Source organism: Coregonus lavaretus, assembly GCF_964263955.1.
Source record: "Coregonus lavaretus genome assembly, chromosome: 12".
In the NCBI taxonomy this organism is placed as follows: Eukaryota; Metazoa; Chordata; class Actinopteri; order Salmoniformes; family Salmonidae; genus Coregonus; species Coregonus lavaretus.
The window spans coordinates 35,077,875-35,098,009 of NC_139999.1; the positions used below are offsets into that span (position 1 = coordinate 35,077,875).

At 43.5% G+C, this 20,135-nt stretch overlaps 1 protein-coding gene across 1 annotated transcript; it reads left to right on the forward strand.

The window, feature by feature from the left end:
* The first annotated feature begins 10,320 nt into the window (after positions 1-10,320).
* LOC311138169 (zinc finger CCCH domain-containing protein 10-like) lies at positions 10,321-19,166 on the forward strand. The gene is made up of 3 exons (XM_084172839.1): positions 10,321-10,556; positions 16,756-18,048; positions 18,175-19,166. The coding sequence occupies exons 2-3, from the start codon at positions 16,897-16,899 to the stop codon at positions 18,691-18,693; spliced, it is 1,671 nt and encodes a 556-aa protein (XP_084028965.1). The 5' UTR covers positions 10,321-10,556; positions 16,756-16,896; the 3' UTR covers positions 18,694-19,166.
* The last annotated feature ends 969 nt before the right edge of the window (positions 19,167-20,135 follow it).

Here is a 20,135-nt window from a genome sequence, read left to right on the forward strand (position 1 = left end):
ACCAGTAAGAATTCCGGCTCTCACAGACCTGTTCGTTTTTCTTTAAGAAGCCCTCCTGTTCTCCACTCATTACCTGTATTAACTGCACCTGTTTGAACTCGTTACCTATATAAAAGACAACTGTCCACACACTCAATCAAACAGACTCCATCCTCTCCACAATGGCCAAGACCAGAGAGCTGTGTAAGGACATCAGGGATAAAATTGTAGACCTGCACAAGGCTGGGATGGGCTACAGGACAACAGGCAAGCAGCTTGGTGAGAAAGCAACAACTGTTGGCACAATTATTAGAAAATTGAAGAAGTTCAAGATGACGGTCAATCAACCTCGGTCTGGGGCTCCAAGCAAGATCTCACCTCGTGGGGCATCAATGATCATGAGGAAGGTGAGGGATCAGCCCAGTCAATGACCTGAAGAGAGCTGGGATCACAGTCTCAAAGAAAACCATTAGTAACACACTACGCCGTCATGGATTAAAATCCTGCAGCGCACGCAAGGTCCACCTGCTCAAGCCACCGCATGTCCAGGCCCGTCTGAAGTTTACCAATGACCATCTGGATGATCCAGAGGAGGAATGGGAGAAGGTCATGTGGTCTGATGAGACAAAAATAGAGCTTTTTGGACTAAACTCCACTCGCCGTGTTTGGAGGAAGAAGAAGGATGAGTACAACCCCAAGAACACCATCCCAACCGTGAAGCATGGAGGTGGAAACATCATTCTTTGGGGATGCTTTTCTGCAAAGGGGACAGGACGACTGCACCGTATTGAGTGGAGGATGGATGGGGCCATGTATCGCGAGATCTTGGCCAACAACCTCCTTCCCTCAGTAAGAGCATTGAAAATGGGTCGTGGCTGGGTCTTCCAGCATGACAACGACCCGAAACACACAGCCAGGGCAACTAAGGAGTGGCTCCGTAAGAAGCATCTCAAGGTCCTGGAGTGGCCTAGCCAGTCTCCAGACCTGAACCCAATAGAACATCTTTGGAGGGAGCTGAAAGTCCGTGTTGCCCAGCGACAGCCCTGAAACCTGAAGGATCTGGAGAAGGTCTGTATGGAGGAGTGGGCCAAAATCCCTGCTGCAGTGTGTGCAAACCTGGTCAAGACCTACAGGAAACGTATGATCTCTGTAATTGCAGACAAAGGTTTCTGTACCAAATATTAAGTTCTGCTTTTCTGATGTATCAAATACTTATGTCATGCAATAAAATGCAAATTAATTACTTAAAAATCATATAATGTGATTTTCTGGATTTTTGTTTTAGATTCCGTCTCTCACAGTTGAAGTGTACCTATGATACAAATTACAGACCTCTACATGCTTTGTAAGTAGGAAAACCTGCAAAATCGGCAGTGTATCAAATACTTGTTCTCCCCATTGTATGACGTCTGGTAAGACTTTTGCCATTCTATTGCTTATAAGCTTTGTTATTAATTTATTAAACTTATGGGTCTATAATCAGCAGGGGACTCTCCAGACTTTCCTGGTTTTAATATAACTGAAATAACTGTTTGATAAATGGAACTAGGAGGTACTGAATTGAATGACGTGTGTTGTCATTTGTGGAAATAGGGGGGCTACTTTGTCCCAAATTCTATGGGAAAGCCATCCATTCCTGAAGCCTTTCTCCGTGCGAATATTTTAACAGTATCTAATATTTCTTCTTGGGTGATCTCTGTGTTTAATGATCATTTTTTGTCTGCTGATAGTTGCTTCAGAGTTGTTGAGTCTAAGAAGGCTATAGGATTCGTCCAACTGTTGTTTTAATCTGATTTACATTTTCATAGAAACTTTTAAAATTGTCATTATATCACATTGTTATTTCTAATTACCGCTTTTGTATCTTTTAAAATTATAACTGTTTTAGCATGCATTTTTCAATTCTTGATTCTTTTTTTTTGCAGGAATCGTCTAGCTTGGATGGAAGGATGGAGGAGGGAACAAAGGGTACAGAAGTTATCCAGCCTGCTGACTAAGACATGTAAATAGACAGCAAAACATAGGCTCTCTCTATCTCTCTCGGTCTGCCTGACTGCCATACTGCTGAGACGTTGTACTTGCTAGGTTAAGTCTAACTTATTGAAGACCTTAGGTCAGAGGTGTCAAACTCATCCATGTAGGGCCTAGTGTCTGCAGACTTTTGTTTTAAGCCCTAGACAACCAGGTGTGGGGAGTTCCTTACTAATTAGTGATCTTAACACATCAATCAAGTACAAGGGAGGAGCGAAAATCCACAACCACTCGGCCCTCAATGGAATGAGATTGACACCTGTGCCTTAGGTCATGGTTAATCATGATTCGTCTCTCTGTCTTTACAGTTCCTGAAACATGTCAATGACCGGATGCATGGCTTCTACAGCAGTGCTTGGCCACCCACTCAGTTACCAGTGACCTATTCTGCCACACCCCAGGGAAAGGAGAGAGCAGAACCACCCCTCCTTAAATCTATACTCATTGACAATAAGTTTTGTGTGCAAAATGTTTTATTTTAATTTTGTTTGATACTCTGATCTTCAATGTGTATTGATTCCTATTAACCAGCTTTGTAAGAGCTAGGTGTGTGCTAGCTATGCTGATGATCACTAAAAAAAATATCTGCATCAGGTCTCACTGAGACTGGATTCACCAAGAGACATGCTATTCAGATGCCCATGATAGCACCTTTTTTTGTAGGAGTGTAAGATCAGGCTACAGTGGCTTTCGAAAGTATTCACCCCCCTTGGCATTTTTCCTATTTTGTTGCCTTACGACCTGGAATTTAAATGCATTTTTGGGGGGTTTGTATAATTTGATTGACACAATATGCCTACCACTTTGAAGATGCAAAATATTTTTTATTGTGAAACAAACAAGAAATAAGGCAAAAAAACAGAAAACTTGAGCGTGCATAACTATTCACCCCCCCCAAAGTCAATACTTTGTAGAGCCACCTTTTGCAGCAATTACAGCTGCAAGTCTCTTGGGGTATGTCTCTATAAGCTTGGCACATCTAGCCACTGGGATTTTTGCCCGTTCTTCAAGGCAAAACTGCTCCAGCTCCTTCAAGTTGGATGGGTTCCGCTGGTGTACAGCAATCTTTAAGTCATACCACAGATTCTCAATTGGATTGCGGTCTGGGCTTTGACTAGGCCATTCCAAGACATTTAAATGTTTCCCCTTAAACCACTCGAGTGTTGCTTTAGCAGTATGCTTAGGGTCATTGTCCTGCTGGAAGGTGAACCTCCGTCCCAGTCTCAAATCTCTGGAAGACTGAAACAGGTTTCCCTCAAGAATTTCCCTGTATTTAGCGCCATCCATCATTCCTTCAATTCTGACCAGTTTCCCAGTCCCTGCCGATGAAAAACATCCCCACAGCATGCTGCCACCACCATGCTTCACTGTGGGGATGGTGTTCTCGGGGTGATGAGAGGTGTTGGGTTTGCGCCAGACATAGCGTTTTCCTTGATGGACAAAAAGCTAAATTTTAGTCTCATCTGACCAGAGTACCTTCTTCCATATGTTTGGGGAGTCTCCCACATGCCTTTTGGCGAACACCAAACGTTTTGCTTATTTTTTTCTTTAAGCAATGGCTTTTTTCTGGCCACTCTTCCGTAAAGCCCAGCTCTGTGGAGTGTACGGCTTAAAGTGGTCCTATGGACAGATACTCCAATCTCCGCTGTGGAGCTTTGGATCCCCTTCAGGGTTATCTTTGGTCTCTTTGTTGCCTCTCTGATTAATGCCCTCCTTGCCTGGTCCGTGAGTTTTGGTGGGTGGCCTTCTCTTGGCGGGTTTGTTGTGGTGCCACATTCTTTCCATTTTTTTATGGATTTAATGGTGCTCCATGGGAGGTTCAACGTTTCAGATAAAACACATTTAACCCAACCCTGATCTGTACTTCTCCACAACTTTGTCCCTGACCTGTTTGGAGAGCTCCTTGGTCTTCATGGTGCCGCTTGCTTGGTGGTGCCCCTTGCTTAATTGTGTTACAGACTCTGGGGCCTTTCAGAACAGGTGTATATATACTGAGATCATGTGACAGATCATGTGAAACTTAGATTGCACACAGGTGGACTTTATTTAACTAATTATGTGACTTCTGAAGGTAATCGGTTGCACCAGATCTTATTTAGGGGCTTCATAGCAAAGGGGGTGAATACATATGCACGCACCACTATTCCGTTATTTATTTTGTGTATGTCCATTACATGAAATCCAAATAAAAATCAATTTAAATTACAGGTTGTAATGCAACAAAATAGGAAAAACGCCAAGGGGGATGAATACTTTTACAAGGCACTGTATCTAGAACCTTAAAGGGTTCATTGGCTATCCCCATAGGATAACCCTTTGAAGAACCATTTTTGGTTCCATGTAGAACTATTTTGGGTTCCAGGTAGAACCCTTTCCACAGAGGTTTCTACCTGGAACCCAAAAGAGTTCTACCTGGAACCAAAAGGGCTCTTACCTGGAACCAAAAAGGGTTCTCCTATGGGGACAGCTGAAGCACCCTTTTGGAACCCTTTTTTCTGTAAATAGATCCAATTGAAATAGCACCGCTTCTAATGATATAAGTTTGTAAAGCAAATCAAATCCTATTTTAACTCACCCTTTTTTTTCAGGTGCAAAATCATTGTGTTCTGATTCAACAGACACCTCCCTTGGTGAGTCATGTAAAGTTTCTCCCATTTCTCTCTGGCTCATTCTCCCTGTCGCTCACTCAAACTCACACACGTGCGCAGTTGCAGAGAAGAAGAGATTTGCCAATTACACCCAATTCTAAGAATGTTTGTTGCAGGAATGATATGAGACAACTTTTGAAAAATATAATATTTTATTGTCTCCTTATTGCCTCTTTACACATACTTACATTTTTGCATTTACCTTTCTTTTTTAAAGACTGCCAAGCTGTCTTCAGTTGGGGGAACATCTGTACGGGACAAAGTCCTCAGGATTATGGAGCGGTGTGTTTATAGAAAGTTGTTTGAATATTACAACATGTTTTAGGATTAAGCAAAACTTTACCATTGACATTACTTACAGATTGTCATTATCCAACTACTGTCTAATTTTGATATCCTCTTTCTTAAAATGTTTCAGATTGATGACCTATGAATTAATGTCCCACTTCAATATGAAGGTACAGAGGAGCAAACATGTCTTTGCTACCACTCGTGTGTGCTCCATTGTAATTGGTAAGTAAATGTGAGCAGTTGAGACATTTGACATGGACGATGAGACAGTTTTACTAGTTCTGACTGTTAAAGATATTTTTTACTGTGCATTACTGTTCTGTCGTGTCCTGCATGCCCACAGTATGCCAATAGTTAATTTATTTTATTATCTTTTTATGCTTACTGTAAGACATCTCTAAGCTATAACTGCCACAAACTTCTTCAACTAGTACCATGGAAATACTTTTAGCCAGCTGAGTCTACAAAGTTTCTTCAGGAAGGTCCTTTTGTAGTTATTTTAAAATCTCAACTTGACAAAGTTGTAATGCGCTGATTCTCTTCACTGCAGATCTGACCCATCATGGCAGTGTTTCCCAACCCTGGTCCTCAAGTACCCCCAACAGTACAACTTTTTATGGTAACCCTGGACAAGCACACTTGATTCAACTTGTCAACTAATCATCAAGCCCTCAATGAGTTGAATGAGGTGTGTTTGTTAAGGGCTACAACGAAAGTGTGTACTGTTGGGGGTACTCGAGGATCAGGGTTGGGAAACACTGCGATCACGCCACTCTTCAAGAGGACCACTACGCTCCAGATCACCTTCTGTGCTCAGAGGGCCTTGATGAGGATCTACCCTATCACACCACTCTTTATACATAAAAATAATAATAATATGCCATTTAGCAGACGCTTTTTATTTTTTTTTGTGTATGGGTGGTCCCGGGGATCGAACCCACTACCTTGGCGTTACAAGCGCCATGCTCTACCAGCTGAGCTACAGAGGACCAAGTATTCAGACCCCTTGACTTTTTCCACATTTTGTTAGGTTACAGTCTTATGTTTTTCTCATTAATCTACACACAATACCCCATAATGACAAAGCCAAAACAGTTGTGTTTTTTTTGTGCTAATTTATAAAAAATTTAAAACAGAAATGTCATATTTACATAAGTATTCAGACCCTTTACTCAGTACTTTGAAGCACCTTTGGCAGCAACTACAGCCTCGAATATTCTTGGGTATGACGCTACAAGCTTGGCACACCTGTATTTGGGGAGTTTCTCCCATTCTTCTCTGCAGATCCTCTCAAGCTCTATCAGGTCTCTCCAGAGATGTTCGATCGGGTTCCAGTCTGGGCTCTGGCTGGGCCACTCAAGGATATTCACAGACTTGTCCCGAAGCCACTTGCCTTGTGCTTAGCGTTGTCTTGACTGTGTGCTTAGGGTCATTGTCCTGTTGGAAGGTGATCCTTCACCCCAGTCTGAGGTCCTGAGCGCTCTGGAGCAGGTTTTCATCAAGGATCTCTCTGTACTTTGCTCCGTTCATCTTTGCCTCGATCCTGACTAGTCTCCCAGTCCCTGCCGCTGAAAAACACCCCCACAGCATGATGCTGCCACCACCATGCTTCACCATAGGGATGGTGCCAGGTTTCCTCCAGACGTGACGCTTGGCATTCAGGCCAAAGAGTTCAATCTTGGTTTCATCAGACCAGAGAATCTTGTTTCTCATGGTCTGAGAGTCTTTAGGTGCCTTTTGGCAAACTCCAAGCGGGCTGTCATGTGCCTTTTACTGAGGAGTGGCTTCCGTCTGCTGCAGAGATGGTTGTCCTTCTGGAAGGTTCTCCCATCTTCACAGAGGAACTCTAGAGCTCTGTCAGCGTGACCATCTGGTTTTTGGTCACCTCCCTGACCAAGGCCCTTCTCCCCCGATTGCTCAGTTTGGCCAGGCGGCCAGCTCTAGGAAGAGTCTTGGTGGTTCTAAACTTCTTCCATTTAAGAATGCTCTTGACAATGCTGCAGACATTTTTTTATACCCTTCCCCAGATCTGTGCCTTGACACAATCCTGTCTCGGGGCTCCACTGACAATTCCTTGACAATTCCTTTGACCTCATGGCTTGGTTTTTGCTCTGACATGCACTGTACACTGTGGGACCTTATATAAACAGGTGTGTGCCTTTCCAAATCATGTCCAATCAATAGAATTGACCACAGGTGGACTCCAATCAAGTTGTAGAAACATCTCTTAGGATGATCAATGGAAACAGGATGCACCTGAGCTCAATTTGGAGTCTCATAGCAAAGGGTCTGAATACTTATGTAAATAAGGTATTTCTGTTTTTCATTTTGTATACATTTGCAAACATTTCTAAAAACCTGTTTTCGCTTTGTCATTATGGGGTATTGTGTGTAGATTGTTGAGGATTTTTATTTATTTAATCAATTTTAGAATGAGGCTGTAATGTAACAAAATGTGGAAAAAGTCAAGGGGTCTGAATACTTTACGAAGTCTTTCTATTCATGTAATGTCCGTGGGTAAATTATGAAACAATTACTGTATGCAGATTTGCAAAAAAATGTGATGTAGATTTGTTTTTGCCATTGCTTTATCTATTTGAAATGTAAGAATATGTTGCAGATTTAAACTTTAATTGGTGACTATGGAAATAAATACAAATGTAATGAACAATGTTTTCCATATCCAACTTTATCCTCTGCAATACTTCTTACAATAGGTGATAAGCTGTAGTCAGGTGCCTTGTAAGATGTTTGTTGTATAGTGAAAAATAAGTATAAAATTAACTACTTGACTCTCTGGGGCTGATGATCGATAATGGTAGGTCACAGGTCGACATACAGTGGGGGAAAAAAGTATTTAGTCAGCCACCAATTGTGCAAGTTCTCCCACTTAAAAAGATGAGAGAGGCCTGTAATTTTCATCATAGGTACACGTCAACTATGACAGACAAAATGTGGAGAAGAAAAATCCAGAAAATCACATTGTAGGATTTTTAATGAATTTATTTGCAAATTATGGTGGAAAATAAGTATTTGGTCAATAACAAAAGTTTCTCAATAATTTGTTATATACCCTTTGTTGGCAATGACACAGGTCAAACGTTTTCTGTAAGTCTTCACAAGGTTTTCACACACTGTTGCTGGTATTTTGGCCCATTCCTCCATGCAGATCTCCTCTAGAGCAGTGATGTTTTGGGGCTGTCGCTGGGCAACAGACTTTCAACTCCCTCCAAAGATTTTCTATGGGGTTGAGATCTGGAGACTGGCTAGGCCACTCGCCACTCCAGGACCTTGAAATGCTTCTTACGAAGCCACTCCTTCGTTGCCCGGGCGGTGTGTTTGGGATCATTGTCATGCTGAAAGACCCTGCCACGTTTCATCTTCAATGCCCTTGCTGATGGAAGGAGGTTTTCACTCAATCTCACGATACATGGCCCCATTCATTCTTTCCTTTACACGGATCGGTCGTCCTGGTCCCTTTGCAGAAAAACAGCCCCAAAGCATGATGTTTCCACCCCCATGCTTCACAGTAGGTATGGTGTTCTTTGGTTGCAACTCAGCATTCTTTGTCCTCCAAACACGACGAGTTGAGTTTTTACCAGAAAGTTCTATTTTGGTTTAATCTGACCATATGACATTCTCCCAATCCTCTTCTGGATCATCCAAATGCACTCTAGCAAACTTTAGACGGGCCTGGACATGTACTGGCTTAAGCAGGGGGACACGTCTGGCAATGCATGGTTTTTAGTCCCTGGCGGCGTAGTGTGTTACTGATGGTAGGCTTTGTTACTTTGGTCCCAGCTCTCTGCAGGTCATTCACTAGGTCCCCCCGTGTGGTTCTGGGATTTTTGCTCACCGTTCTTGTGATCATTTTGACCCCATGGGGTGAGATCTTGCGTGGAGCCCCAGATCGAGGGAGATTATCAGTGGTCTTGTATGTCTTCCATTTCCTAATAATTGCTCCCACAGTTAATTTCTTCAAACCAAGCAGCTTACCTATTGCAGATTCAGTCTTCCCAGCCTGGTGCAGGTCTACAATTTTGTTTCTGGTGTCCTTTGACAGCTCTTTGGTCTTGGCCATAGTGGAGTTTGGAGTGTGACTGTTTGAGGTTGTGGACAGGTGTCTTTTATACTGATAACAAGTTCAAACAGATGCCATTAATACAGGTAACGAGTGGAGGACAGAGGAGCCTCTTAAAGAAGAAGTTACAGGTCTGTGAGAGCCAGAAATCTTGCTTGTTTGTAGGTGACCAAATACTTATTTTCCACCATAATTTGCAAATAAATTCATTAAAAATCCTACAATGTGATTTTCTGGATTTTTTAAAATCAATTTGTCTGTCATAGTTGACGTGTACCTATGATGAAAATTACAGGCCTCTCTCATCTTTTTAAGTGGGAGAACATGCACAATTGGTGGCTGACTAAATACTTTTTCCCCCCACTGTAACATATCCTTATGCTCTGTGGAGTCTTAGCTTTCAGCACATATCAACGTTGTTCAAGATTTATATCGTTTTCGCGTCTCCACACTAACCTGACTGTAGGTAGCAGCCATCTTGAAAGGGTTCATGGGAGTGGCCTGCCATTTATGGCATATGCTCATATATGGTACTAAGTCACACCAAAGATTGGTATGGCTGGAAAGCCAAGATCTCCCGCCTTCAGCAGACACCCTGTATTCACGGATAGGCTCTACCTTTCTCATTTTAGACAACATTAAATAAAAAATGTATATCAAGGTCCTCTATTAAGGGGACCCTACATTTAAGAGGTTTTAATGGTCAACTTCAAGGCTTTAACATCCCACTCTTAGCAGAGTTCTGACAATCAGTCATTCTCCAAAATGGAGAATGTCAAGATTGTGCAAAGCTGTCATCAAGGCAAAGGGTGGCTATTTGTTATATCCTAGTTTTGATGTCTTCACTATTATTCTACAATGTAAAAAATATTAACAAAAATAAAGAAAAATCCTTGAATGAGTAGGTGTTTCCAAACTTTTGGCTGGTAGTGTATATATAAAATTTAAATAAATTAACAAAAAAAAAAAATACCAAACTACCAAAAAATGTATAAATAAACTAAATCAAACTAGTTTTCTGTTAAAAATTAAACAGATCTGACCCCTACACAGGCTCAAGGGGAACCTGGGAGAAGTTAGGGATTTATTTGGTTTTAAATTTTATTTTCATGGTAGTACAGAATTGGGCAGATCATGATTGATCGTACATTCCAGCACAGTAGGTGGCGGCATGCACTTCAACAATTGTTTGTGGACCACCATGATATCATAGAAGAAGAAGATTTAGCGCAGGCGCAGCAGGTTTGGTGTTTGTTTTCATCACTTATGTCTAGTAGATGGCAGCAAATCTGCAGGACGACTTGTGAAAACATTTTGGAACAGTTGAGGTAGAAATTCTTCTTTTCTGGTGGTTTTGTTTTGAGTCTTTGGAGGACCAAACAACACGACTGGTCAACAGCTATTAAAACCACGATAATGTGTTGAAAAAGCCCATAGGAATGATAGTTCAACTTTTGTCTCACATTCGTAAAATAGAAATCCCATCAGCTGACATCGAAAGTAGGCAATACACCGTTCCTTCCTTGGTAAGTTCTTTGACGGCTAACGTTAGCTAATCATAGGTAGATAGCTAAAGTTAGCTGTGTAACCAGAATCCTTCAACACACTGTGTAGCTGAATGCCTGTAGCTAGTTTGCTTGCACAATTGTACCATGTTGTGACTTTGCAGCTTGTACCGTTGCGTTAGCTAGTTAGCCACAATAGAAATACGCACCGGTTGGCTAGCTAGATGAATAGCTATAGCTAGCTAGTTCTCCTTCAGCTACCCTCCCGGCTAAGCAACCTGGGCCATGATGGGCCCAGGACCTAACGTTATGTCGCTAGTTAACAAGTTGTTTAGCTAACCAGCTAGTTAGGTCCAAGGTTGCTATTTACCTACCAAACAGCCAGAGACTGTTAGCTATAGCCAAGACTAACTAGCTATGTTAGTCGCAACCAGTGGCGGTTCTAGACACATTTTACTAGGGGGGCCAAGGAGGGGCCAGTGTTTAATCAGGGGGGCACACATAAAAAAACTGGCAACACATGATATTCAAAGATTATAAACTTTATTTTACTTTAAAATCATATGACATTTATTATAACACGTATTTTGTACAAGAGTGCAGATGCAAGAGAGATAGTGCCATAAAAATGAAAGAAAAAAAAAAGTACAGGGTACAAATACAGGGTTCATATTCAATGTGAACAAAACTCCAGGATACAACAAAGGGTACAACAATGTGCCATTTCCTATTTATGGAAGCCCCACTACTGTGGACAGTTGATTCCACATTTTGTTTTAAGAAAGAAAACTTTCTGAGTGATTTATAAACAAAACACACTACCCTGTATCCATTTAGGTAAAATAAACCAAATCAGAAAAGAAATTCAATTCAAAGAGGCTTTACTAGCATGACCATATTGACATACAGTATTGCTAAAGCACATAAACAGGGAAACGTGTTACACATTAACATCCAGTAGTCCAATAGGATGCAGACAATAAACATTAAGTTAACATTCGTTTAAAAGCAACAATCATGTCAACACAATGTAGCAATATGAACAACACTGATGGATATCAGCAACAACATGAAAACAAGAATATTACAGGTGTCTGTGTGTGTGTGTGTGTGTGTGTGTGTGTGTCTGTGTCTTTGTGTACTTCACTGTCAGTTGATGAGCAGGTGTACAAAAAAAGGCTTTACAACATATATGGGCAAGTCCATTTAGGACAGCACATTTCCACCATAGTTCACATTAGGAAAAAATGACAGCATGAATGCTCACTAAACAAACATATACTACATATACCTTTTTATACACATTTTTTTTCAGTAATTTTTTAAGAGTGAAAGGGAAGTAAGCAATCGCTCATCATAGGATCATACATATTTCAGTTACAATATTAGTGTTAGTTAGATCATCATGTCAAAGCTGGACCTGCAAAGTCTGAACGACACAAGTGTGCAATGATTGGAGTGATTTTGTTTCTTTTTTTTCTTGCTTTGCTTGTTTTCAAAAGGAAAAATCATAGTTGGTAAAAAATAAAATAAACTTTCGTTGAAAGGTATCACACTGTATAATTTACAAATATCTAAAGAGGTTTAGTGGATGCCATAAAACATCTGTGGAGCTTGAAGATTTGTAGTACATAGATGTTTGGCAGAGATAATTCAAAAGAATAAAATCATAAACTCTATCTATCTATCGAGAGAGAGAGAGAGAGAGAGAGAGAGAGAGAAGTGTTTCCTTAGAGCAGTACATGCAGCAATCACTTAATGGAGTGATGTCATAATGGGCCACAAAACTTTGGGGATGTGGATGGAAAGTTACAGGCAGGAGAGGGGAACCAACAGAAGCAGGTCTTGAGACATGAGTTTGCCCCTTTTTGAAAACCTCTTGAGAGAGGATTGGTGGGATATATATACATACATACAAACATACATACACTCTAGTAGTGTGTGGAACTACTGGTACTGTGAGGAAAAAAAGATAGATGATGTAAAATGAAAAATAAAACAAGCTTCAGCTTCTTAAGACACGGTGGGTTCATCTAAGTAGACACATGTAACTTCATGTGGACACCAGACTGTCTTTGTCTACACATCTAACTTCATATGGACCCCAGACCGTCTCTGTTTACACATGTAACTTCATATGGACACCAGACTCTTTGTCTACACATGTAACTTCATATGGGCACCAGACTGTCTCTGTCTACACATGTAACTTCATATGGACACCAGACTGTCTTTGTTTACACATTTAACTTCATATGGGCACCAGACTGTCTCTGTCTACACATGTAACTTCATATGGACACCAGACTGTCTTTGTTTACACATTTAACTTCATATGGGCACCAGACTGTCTCTGTCTACACATGTAACTTCATATGGACACCAGACTGTCTCTGTCTACACATGTAACTTCATATGGACACCAGACTCTTTGTCTACACACGTAACTTCATGTGGACACCAGACTAACTCCATTCATTTTACCGGTGGTATTGAGAACAGATAAACCCACCGTGTCTTAAGAAGCTCAAGCTTGTTGTTTTATTGTTCATTATATCTCTTTTTCCTCACAGCGGCACTCATACGCTACTAGCGTATATATCATATAGATACACTACAGCAACAGGATACGGCGGTTGTGCTGTCTGGCAAAACGGTCCACAAATACATCAAGATCCAGAGCCTTGGCCCTTCTGGACTCTATGCTCAGGACACCAAGATCACTGAGTCTCTCATCACTAGTGGTGGACCGCAGGAAGGTTTTTATCAGTTTCAGTGTGGAGAAACTGCGTTCGCAAGAGGCTGAGCTTACAGGAAGGGTTACAGCAATCTTGCACAGTCTAAAGAGCTCAAAGAAAACTTCCCTGTATGGCTCAATAAAACAAACCAGCTCAACTGTACTGCATGGCTTTTTGACTTCACCACTCTGTATTTTTCTGTCCAAAACTCTCTTAAATTGATGGAGCTCATGCCCTAAATCATCAATGTCTGCATTATACAAACGGCCAAATGAAAAAACATTGCTCTCCTTTAAAAAGGTATCACTCTGGGGACTGAGAGACTGTATGCTTCTCATGAGCTCACAGTTTGTATTGGAGAAACGTCTGTTCAACTCATTGAGCATGCTGTCAATTACAGGATAGAAAAATGATGTGAGAAACATATCTTTGTCACGTTCTACCTCCCTCTGACCAACAGTGCTTAGCGTGCAGTAGCCACTGAGTCTAGAGCTCAGCATTTTCTGACGTTTCGCCACTGACCTTGTTGCAGAATCACACTGCTCACAAATATTCAATGCTTCATCCCACAACTCATCAAAGAAAGACTCCTGCCTGTGGTCTTTCAATGTCAGGACTAAAGCATTTACTAAGTCAACAGCACTTGACAGATCAACAGTTTGTGACTGTAACATGTCAGACAATAGCTTTGTCTCCCCAAACAATTTACGCAGAGTAACAAGATGCACAACAAATTCTAGGTCAATTTGAGCAAGAAGACCTCGGGCCTCAACAGTTCTTTCACCATGACGTTCTTGAGCAATCTCTTGCAGTAGTCGTTTAAGGGCAGGTAGAGTGTCCATGATATTACGTAGGGCTAGAAATCGGCATGACCAACGTGTGTCGCTTAAACGTTGCAGCTCTCTGGTTCTGCCATACATTTCTCTTTGGAGAGACAGCCATTTTGGGTGCACATATGAGGAAGAAGTAAACATATAAAGACTCTGTAACAAAGAAAAAAACTCCTCCGTTTCTGGGACACTTTTGACTACATCAACTAACACTAAATTCAGACAATGAGCACTACAATGGACGTAGAAGGCAAATTTAGCCTGTTCTTTGATCCTTGCCTGAACCCCTGAATGCTTACCGCTCATAACGGCAGCGCCATCGTACGCTTGGCCTACGAGGTTATTTTTGTAGTGCAGGCCATAACGTTCCAGTAAGTGTACTATTTTTCCAGTAAGCCCTGCTGCATCTAACCTCTCTGCAGATTCAAAATGGAGAAAACTCTCCTTAATGGCCCCATTGTAATAGTACCTGAGTGTGAAGGACATCTGTTCTTTTTTTGAAATATCCTTTGTTTCATCTGCCATGACGCTAAAAACCTCACTTTTCTTCACTTCTATGATTTCAGACCGAACCATTTCTGCCAAACAACCCAAAACCTCATTCTGGATGATCTTGCTTGTGTACTTTGCATTGTGAATGGAAGTTAATCTTCTCTTAACAAGTTGGTCGTGGTTAGCAACTGTGTTAAGAATTTCCCTAAAGTTTCCTTTGTTAGTGGACCCTTCAGATTCATCATGTCCTCTTTGTGCTATGTTTTGTGTAGCTGTAAGCAACAGCACTTCCCCAACTGTTTTAATGTATGCCTGATTTTCTTGTACTTGTTTAGTGTGTTCTTTGTCAAGGAGATCTGTTAGTGTTGCGTCAGTTCTAACAGCTCTTTGATAATCCCTCCATGCGATCATTGCACACTTGTGTCGTTCAGACTTTGCATGTAGTGAAAACCCTGCATTTCTCATAGTTGCCTTTTTCCAGTTTGTAAAACCAGGTGTTGAAACAAAAACGGTGTCTGGGGCATTTGGTGTGCTAAAATGTCTACATGCATAGCAACATGTAGAGTCCGTCATTACAGAATACTCAAGCCATGGATGAGTAGTGTACCAGTTTGGTCTGAAGCTTCGTCTTCTGTCCCCCATCAGTGTGGTTGGGAATATCTTCAAGTTCGGCTGTACTGGTACGTCATACTTAGACTTGCTGATATCTGAAGAAGATGGACAGTAAACATAGGGCACAACTACAACATTTATTTACTGTATATCTGCATGTATTTCAAAATGTAGGCAAAGTATTTACTTAAAAAAAAAAACAGAGCCATATTGACACAAAAAAGAATTAACAGCAGAAAGCAGCATTTTAAGGACACCCAGCAGGCCTACCATTACATTGTAATTGCATTGCTTTGCAAATAGTAAGAACCTTCCTCATCACAAACCTGATGGTGCAGTACTTGATCCACATGGATCCACTTGCTGTCCCTCTGGCTGTTCATCTCTCTGTCCCTGTATGCTTTCTTCTTCATGCTTCTCACCCTCTTCTTCATTCTCCTCGCCCTCTTCTTCATTCTCCTCACCCTCTTCTTCATCCTCCTCACCCTCTTCTTCATCCTCCTCACCCTCTGGAATTTCCCTCTCTTTGTCAGACCCCTCACTTTCATCACATGCTGGCTCTCCCTCTTCCTCAACTTTCTCAAAACCTCGATTTGCTTCTCTCACTTTTTTGTTTGCTGGGGCAAAAAATGACTTTATGTCCCTTCCTCGTTTCATGATAACTATTAGAAGAAGAAAAAACGTAGGGGCATGCATTACATTTTGTTACCTAACCATCCCTCCCTACTTAACACTGGCAGATAACCTGTTGATTACTTTACTAAAAATGTATTTGTTATCGCGATGCAACAGCCAAGACGGATGAAGTTACGTGGTTAACATCACAACATTGTGTAGACCTAGCAAGGATAGCCTACTAACATTTGGATATTTGCTTCTGCTTCGATGAGTTTGCTTAGATATGATTACATTTCTAAACAAATCGAGACCAGACATTTAAAAACTTGATTTGATTTATGTGTGAGGAACAAAAGGAACATGTAGGCTATGTGCAAGAACAACAAGTCACTTATGATATTAAATCGTTTTGCTTACCTTCGACTCCTGCAAATCGTAGTTGCTGAGCTCTCATTCACCGAAGCAGCACCACACGTGGCAGGCAGGCAGATGGCAGGATACAGTTTTTGGGTGCGCCACTCTAATTTACCCGTGTAGAACGTTGCCGTGTAGAGCGTTGCATTAGTTCCGCTTTTGGCGCTCGCGTGTAAAATAGTTATAAATTCATAATTTTTTATTTGGTCAGCACGGGGGGGCCACAGGGGTGGCCAGGGACATTTCCAGGGAGGCACGGGCCTCCCCCGGCCTCCGTGTAAAACCGCCACTGGTCGCAACAGAGATTTTTTATTTAACCAATATTTAATTAGGCAAGTCAGTTAAGAATACATTATTATTTACAATGACGGCCTACTTGTAAAGCCCCCCCCCCCCCCCCCCAAGCGTTTGTTCTCGCAGATGCCATTGTCTATGTGTAGATTTATTTAACTATCTTAGCTAGGTAACTGTCACTAACAATATAATAAAACAACCAACTTAACATGTATCTTTCAGATGCCAGGGTAAATAAAGGATTGCATTGGTCCGAAGAGCTTCGGAGCTACAGTCATTATCATGGAACAGAAAAGGCTTTCAGAATAAGTCATTCGCCCACACACATGAGTGCTGTGTTCCCCTTGCGCTGGGCCAAGCGCCATGCCTGACCGGGACAGCACCTACCTGTCAGGTGGTGGTGGGAGCAGCAGCGGCGGGGTGGGTACTAGTGTGGGCGAGGAAGGTGGGTCTGGTTTAGGAGGGAGCACGGGAGAGGGCTGGGGGGGGTCCGCAGGAGGTGAAGACAGTGGCTGTGGTTCTGGGGGCATGGGTGGAGGAGGGGCCCTGGGGAATGGGAACAACTGTGGGGGAGGTGGAGCCAGGGGCCCGGAGTCAGGACCAGCCCCGGACGGGGTCTGCAGAGACTTCTTGAGGAACGTGTGTAAGAGGGGCAAACGCTGCCGCTTCAAACACCCCGACTTCAATGAGGTGCCGGACCTCGGGGTGCAGAAGAACGAGTTTGTGTTCTGCCACGACCACCAGAACAAGGAGTGTGTCCGCTCTAGCTGCCGCTTTGTCCACGGCTCCAAGGAGGATGAGGACTACTATAAGAAGTCAGGGGAGCTACCCCTCAGGCTGAGGGGGAAAGTGGCTGCAGGACTGGGCCTGTCCCCCATGGACCTCCCCCACAGCCGAGGGGAGGTCCCCATCTGCAGGGACTTTCTGAAGGGTGAGTGCCAGCGGGGCAACAAGTGTAAGTTCCGCCACGTCAAGAAGGACAACGAGTATGAGCCGGCAAGGGTGGGTGTGGGGGGCGTGTTGGGCCCAGGGGCCAGTGGGATGGTGAACACAGGCGGCGGGGTCGGAGGGGTTGGGGTGGGTGCCTGTGGGGGCATGGCTGGACTGGTGGGGGGTGGAGGTGGGGGCAACATGATGGGGATGGGCTTCCCCAGCCTAGGGGGTTGCAGAGACCCGGGTATCTCAGGGGTGGGAGGAGTAGGGGTAAGTGGGATTGGGGGTTGCCTCTCAATGGGGGCCTCAGGACCGCGTCGTTTTGACAGGGGCCCCTGCTCGGTGTACGACCCCCTGTTTGAGAGCGGACTGTATGAGACATTGCCCCTGGAAGCCTCTGTGGACCACACAATGCTGCAGCTGAAGAGACGCAGGCTGGAGGGGCTCCGGCTGGACGGAAACGGAGGGGGGCACTATGAGCTGGGGGTGCAGGCGGCCCTCCCACCCCGGCCCCTAGTGTACAGGTTTCTGGAGGAGGAAAACACCCTGCTGAGGAGGAGAGTGGATGACCTGAAGAAACAGGTCAGTCTAGCAGACAGGTGATGATCAACAACCCTCCACACATAATCAACAACCACACATAACAATACAATGTATCTATTAAACTTTTAAGATCACTCCTCAAACACCTTGTTAATATTTCTTCAGGTGTCAAACCTCATGGCCACCAACGAGGTGCTGCTGGAACAGAATGCCCAGTTCCGGAGCCAGACCAAGGTGTCGGTGATGACCCTGTCCTCCACCCCAGCCCCCTCTGAACAGACCATGGCGTCCCCCGTGGGCGCGGTCAGTTCCTACAGCATCGCCCAGACCCATACCACCCGGAGTAGCACCGGGCTGCAGCCTCGTACCGTCACCCTCACACAGCAGGACCTAGTGGCCCCCACCGGTGCCCCTACAGTGCCCCCATCTAACGTCGCCCCACCCAGCGCTCCCCTGCCCCACCTCAACCCCGAGATCACCCCGCTCTCAGCTGCCCTGGCTCAGACCATCGTCCAGGGCATGGTGCCTCCTGTCTCCATGGCGCCCGTCACTGTTTCCGTGGCGCCGGTGGCTGTATCCATGGCACAGCCTCTGCCTGGCATCACTATAAGCCATTCCACCACCCCCATGGTGTCATACCCTATCGCCAGCCAGAGTATGAGGATCACCACCATACCTCACTGATGCAGCACAAGCTCTAGGACCCATGGAACTAAAGATGGGGATGGTATGTAGAATTCCATCTCTCAAGTTTTAATTACCCACTGCTGACTGACTTGAGGGGGGAAGTTGAGGTGGGTGACCCCTAATGCCCACATGCCATGGGCAGAGAAAAGGTTAACGATGATAGGATGCCTTCACACAAACCCTGCTCTGTGGCAGCGCTACAGGTAGTCCTCTGAGGTGACCTCTGAACTTGTTAAAGGTTTGTGTGCCAAAGGGATTTCTTCAAACACAGACACCAAAAATAACGACAAACTGTGAAAATATGTCAGGGTAATATTCATAGTTCTTTGACAAATTTGACTGATGTCTTGAGATTGCAAGGTGTTTGTGACATTTCAGTTAGCTTCCGTTATTTATGTTTATGGATTTCGCTTGTGTAACTCTGATATTTTGCACATGTTTAATGAGAATAACAACCACAAGAAAATGAATCTGGCCTGTTATTGTGTTATTACTAATTAATCATGTTATCCAGAGTAATGTTATGATGTGAGGATAAGGTTACTGATTGACACACCATCAGATACATTTTTCAGTTTGAAGCATTGTTATCTTTGCCCTTTCCAGCGTAAATGCAAACAAAGGTAAGTCAGTCATGAAGGGAATGGGTAAACTTGGAATAGAAACACATTTAGTAAACATGTTTTTGATCATTTCCAAATGTACTCGTCAATGTTTTAATACATTTGTCATTTAGCAGACGCTCTTATCCAGAGCGACTTACAGTTAGTGCATTCATCTTAAGATAGCTAGGTGGGCCAACCACAGTCATAGTAAGTACATTTTCCCTCAAGGTAGCTATCTGCAAAATCAGTGCTGGGGTGGGTCAAGTGCGGGGGACACTGGAGTTGTCAACCATGATGTAGAGATCTTGGAGCGGGCTGTCCTTCCCCGGAAGGAAGAGCAGCTCAGTCTTGTTGAGCTTGGGCAGACATCCAAGCTGAGATATCTGCCACTCACTCAGAGATGTGTATGATAGGATGATAGGAGAGACCATGTGAGGATATGACGGAGCCAAATAACTTGGGGTATAAAGAGAAGAGGACCTAGAACCGAGCCCTGGGGAACACCAGTAGTGAGAGTACGTGGTGCAGACACAGATCCTCTCCACCTCACCTGGTACGAGCGACCTGCCAGGTAAGATGCAATCCAAGAGTGTGCAGAGCCTGAAACACCCAGCCCTGAGAGGGTGGAGAGGAGGATCTGATGGTTCACGGTGTCGAAGGCAGTGTATAGATCTAGGAGGATAAAAGGAGAGCAGAGAGTCAGCTTTGGCAGTGCAGAGAGCTTCCGTGACACAGAGGAGAGCAGTCTCGGTTGAGTGACCCGTCTTGAAGCTTGACTGGTTAGGGTCAAGAAGATCGTTCTGAGAGAGATAGCAAGAGAGTTGGTCAGAGACC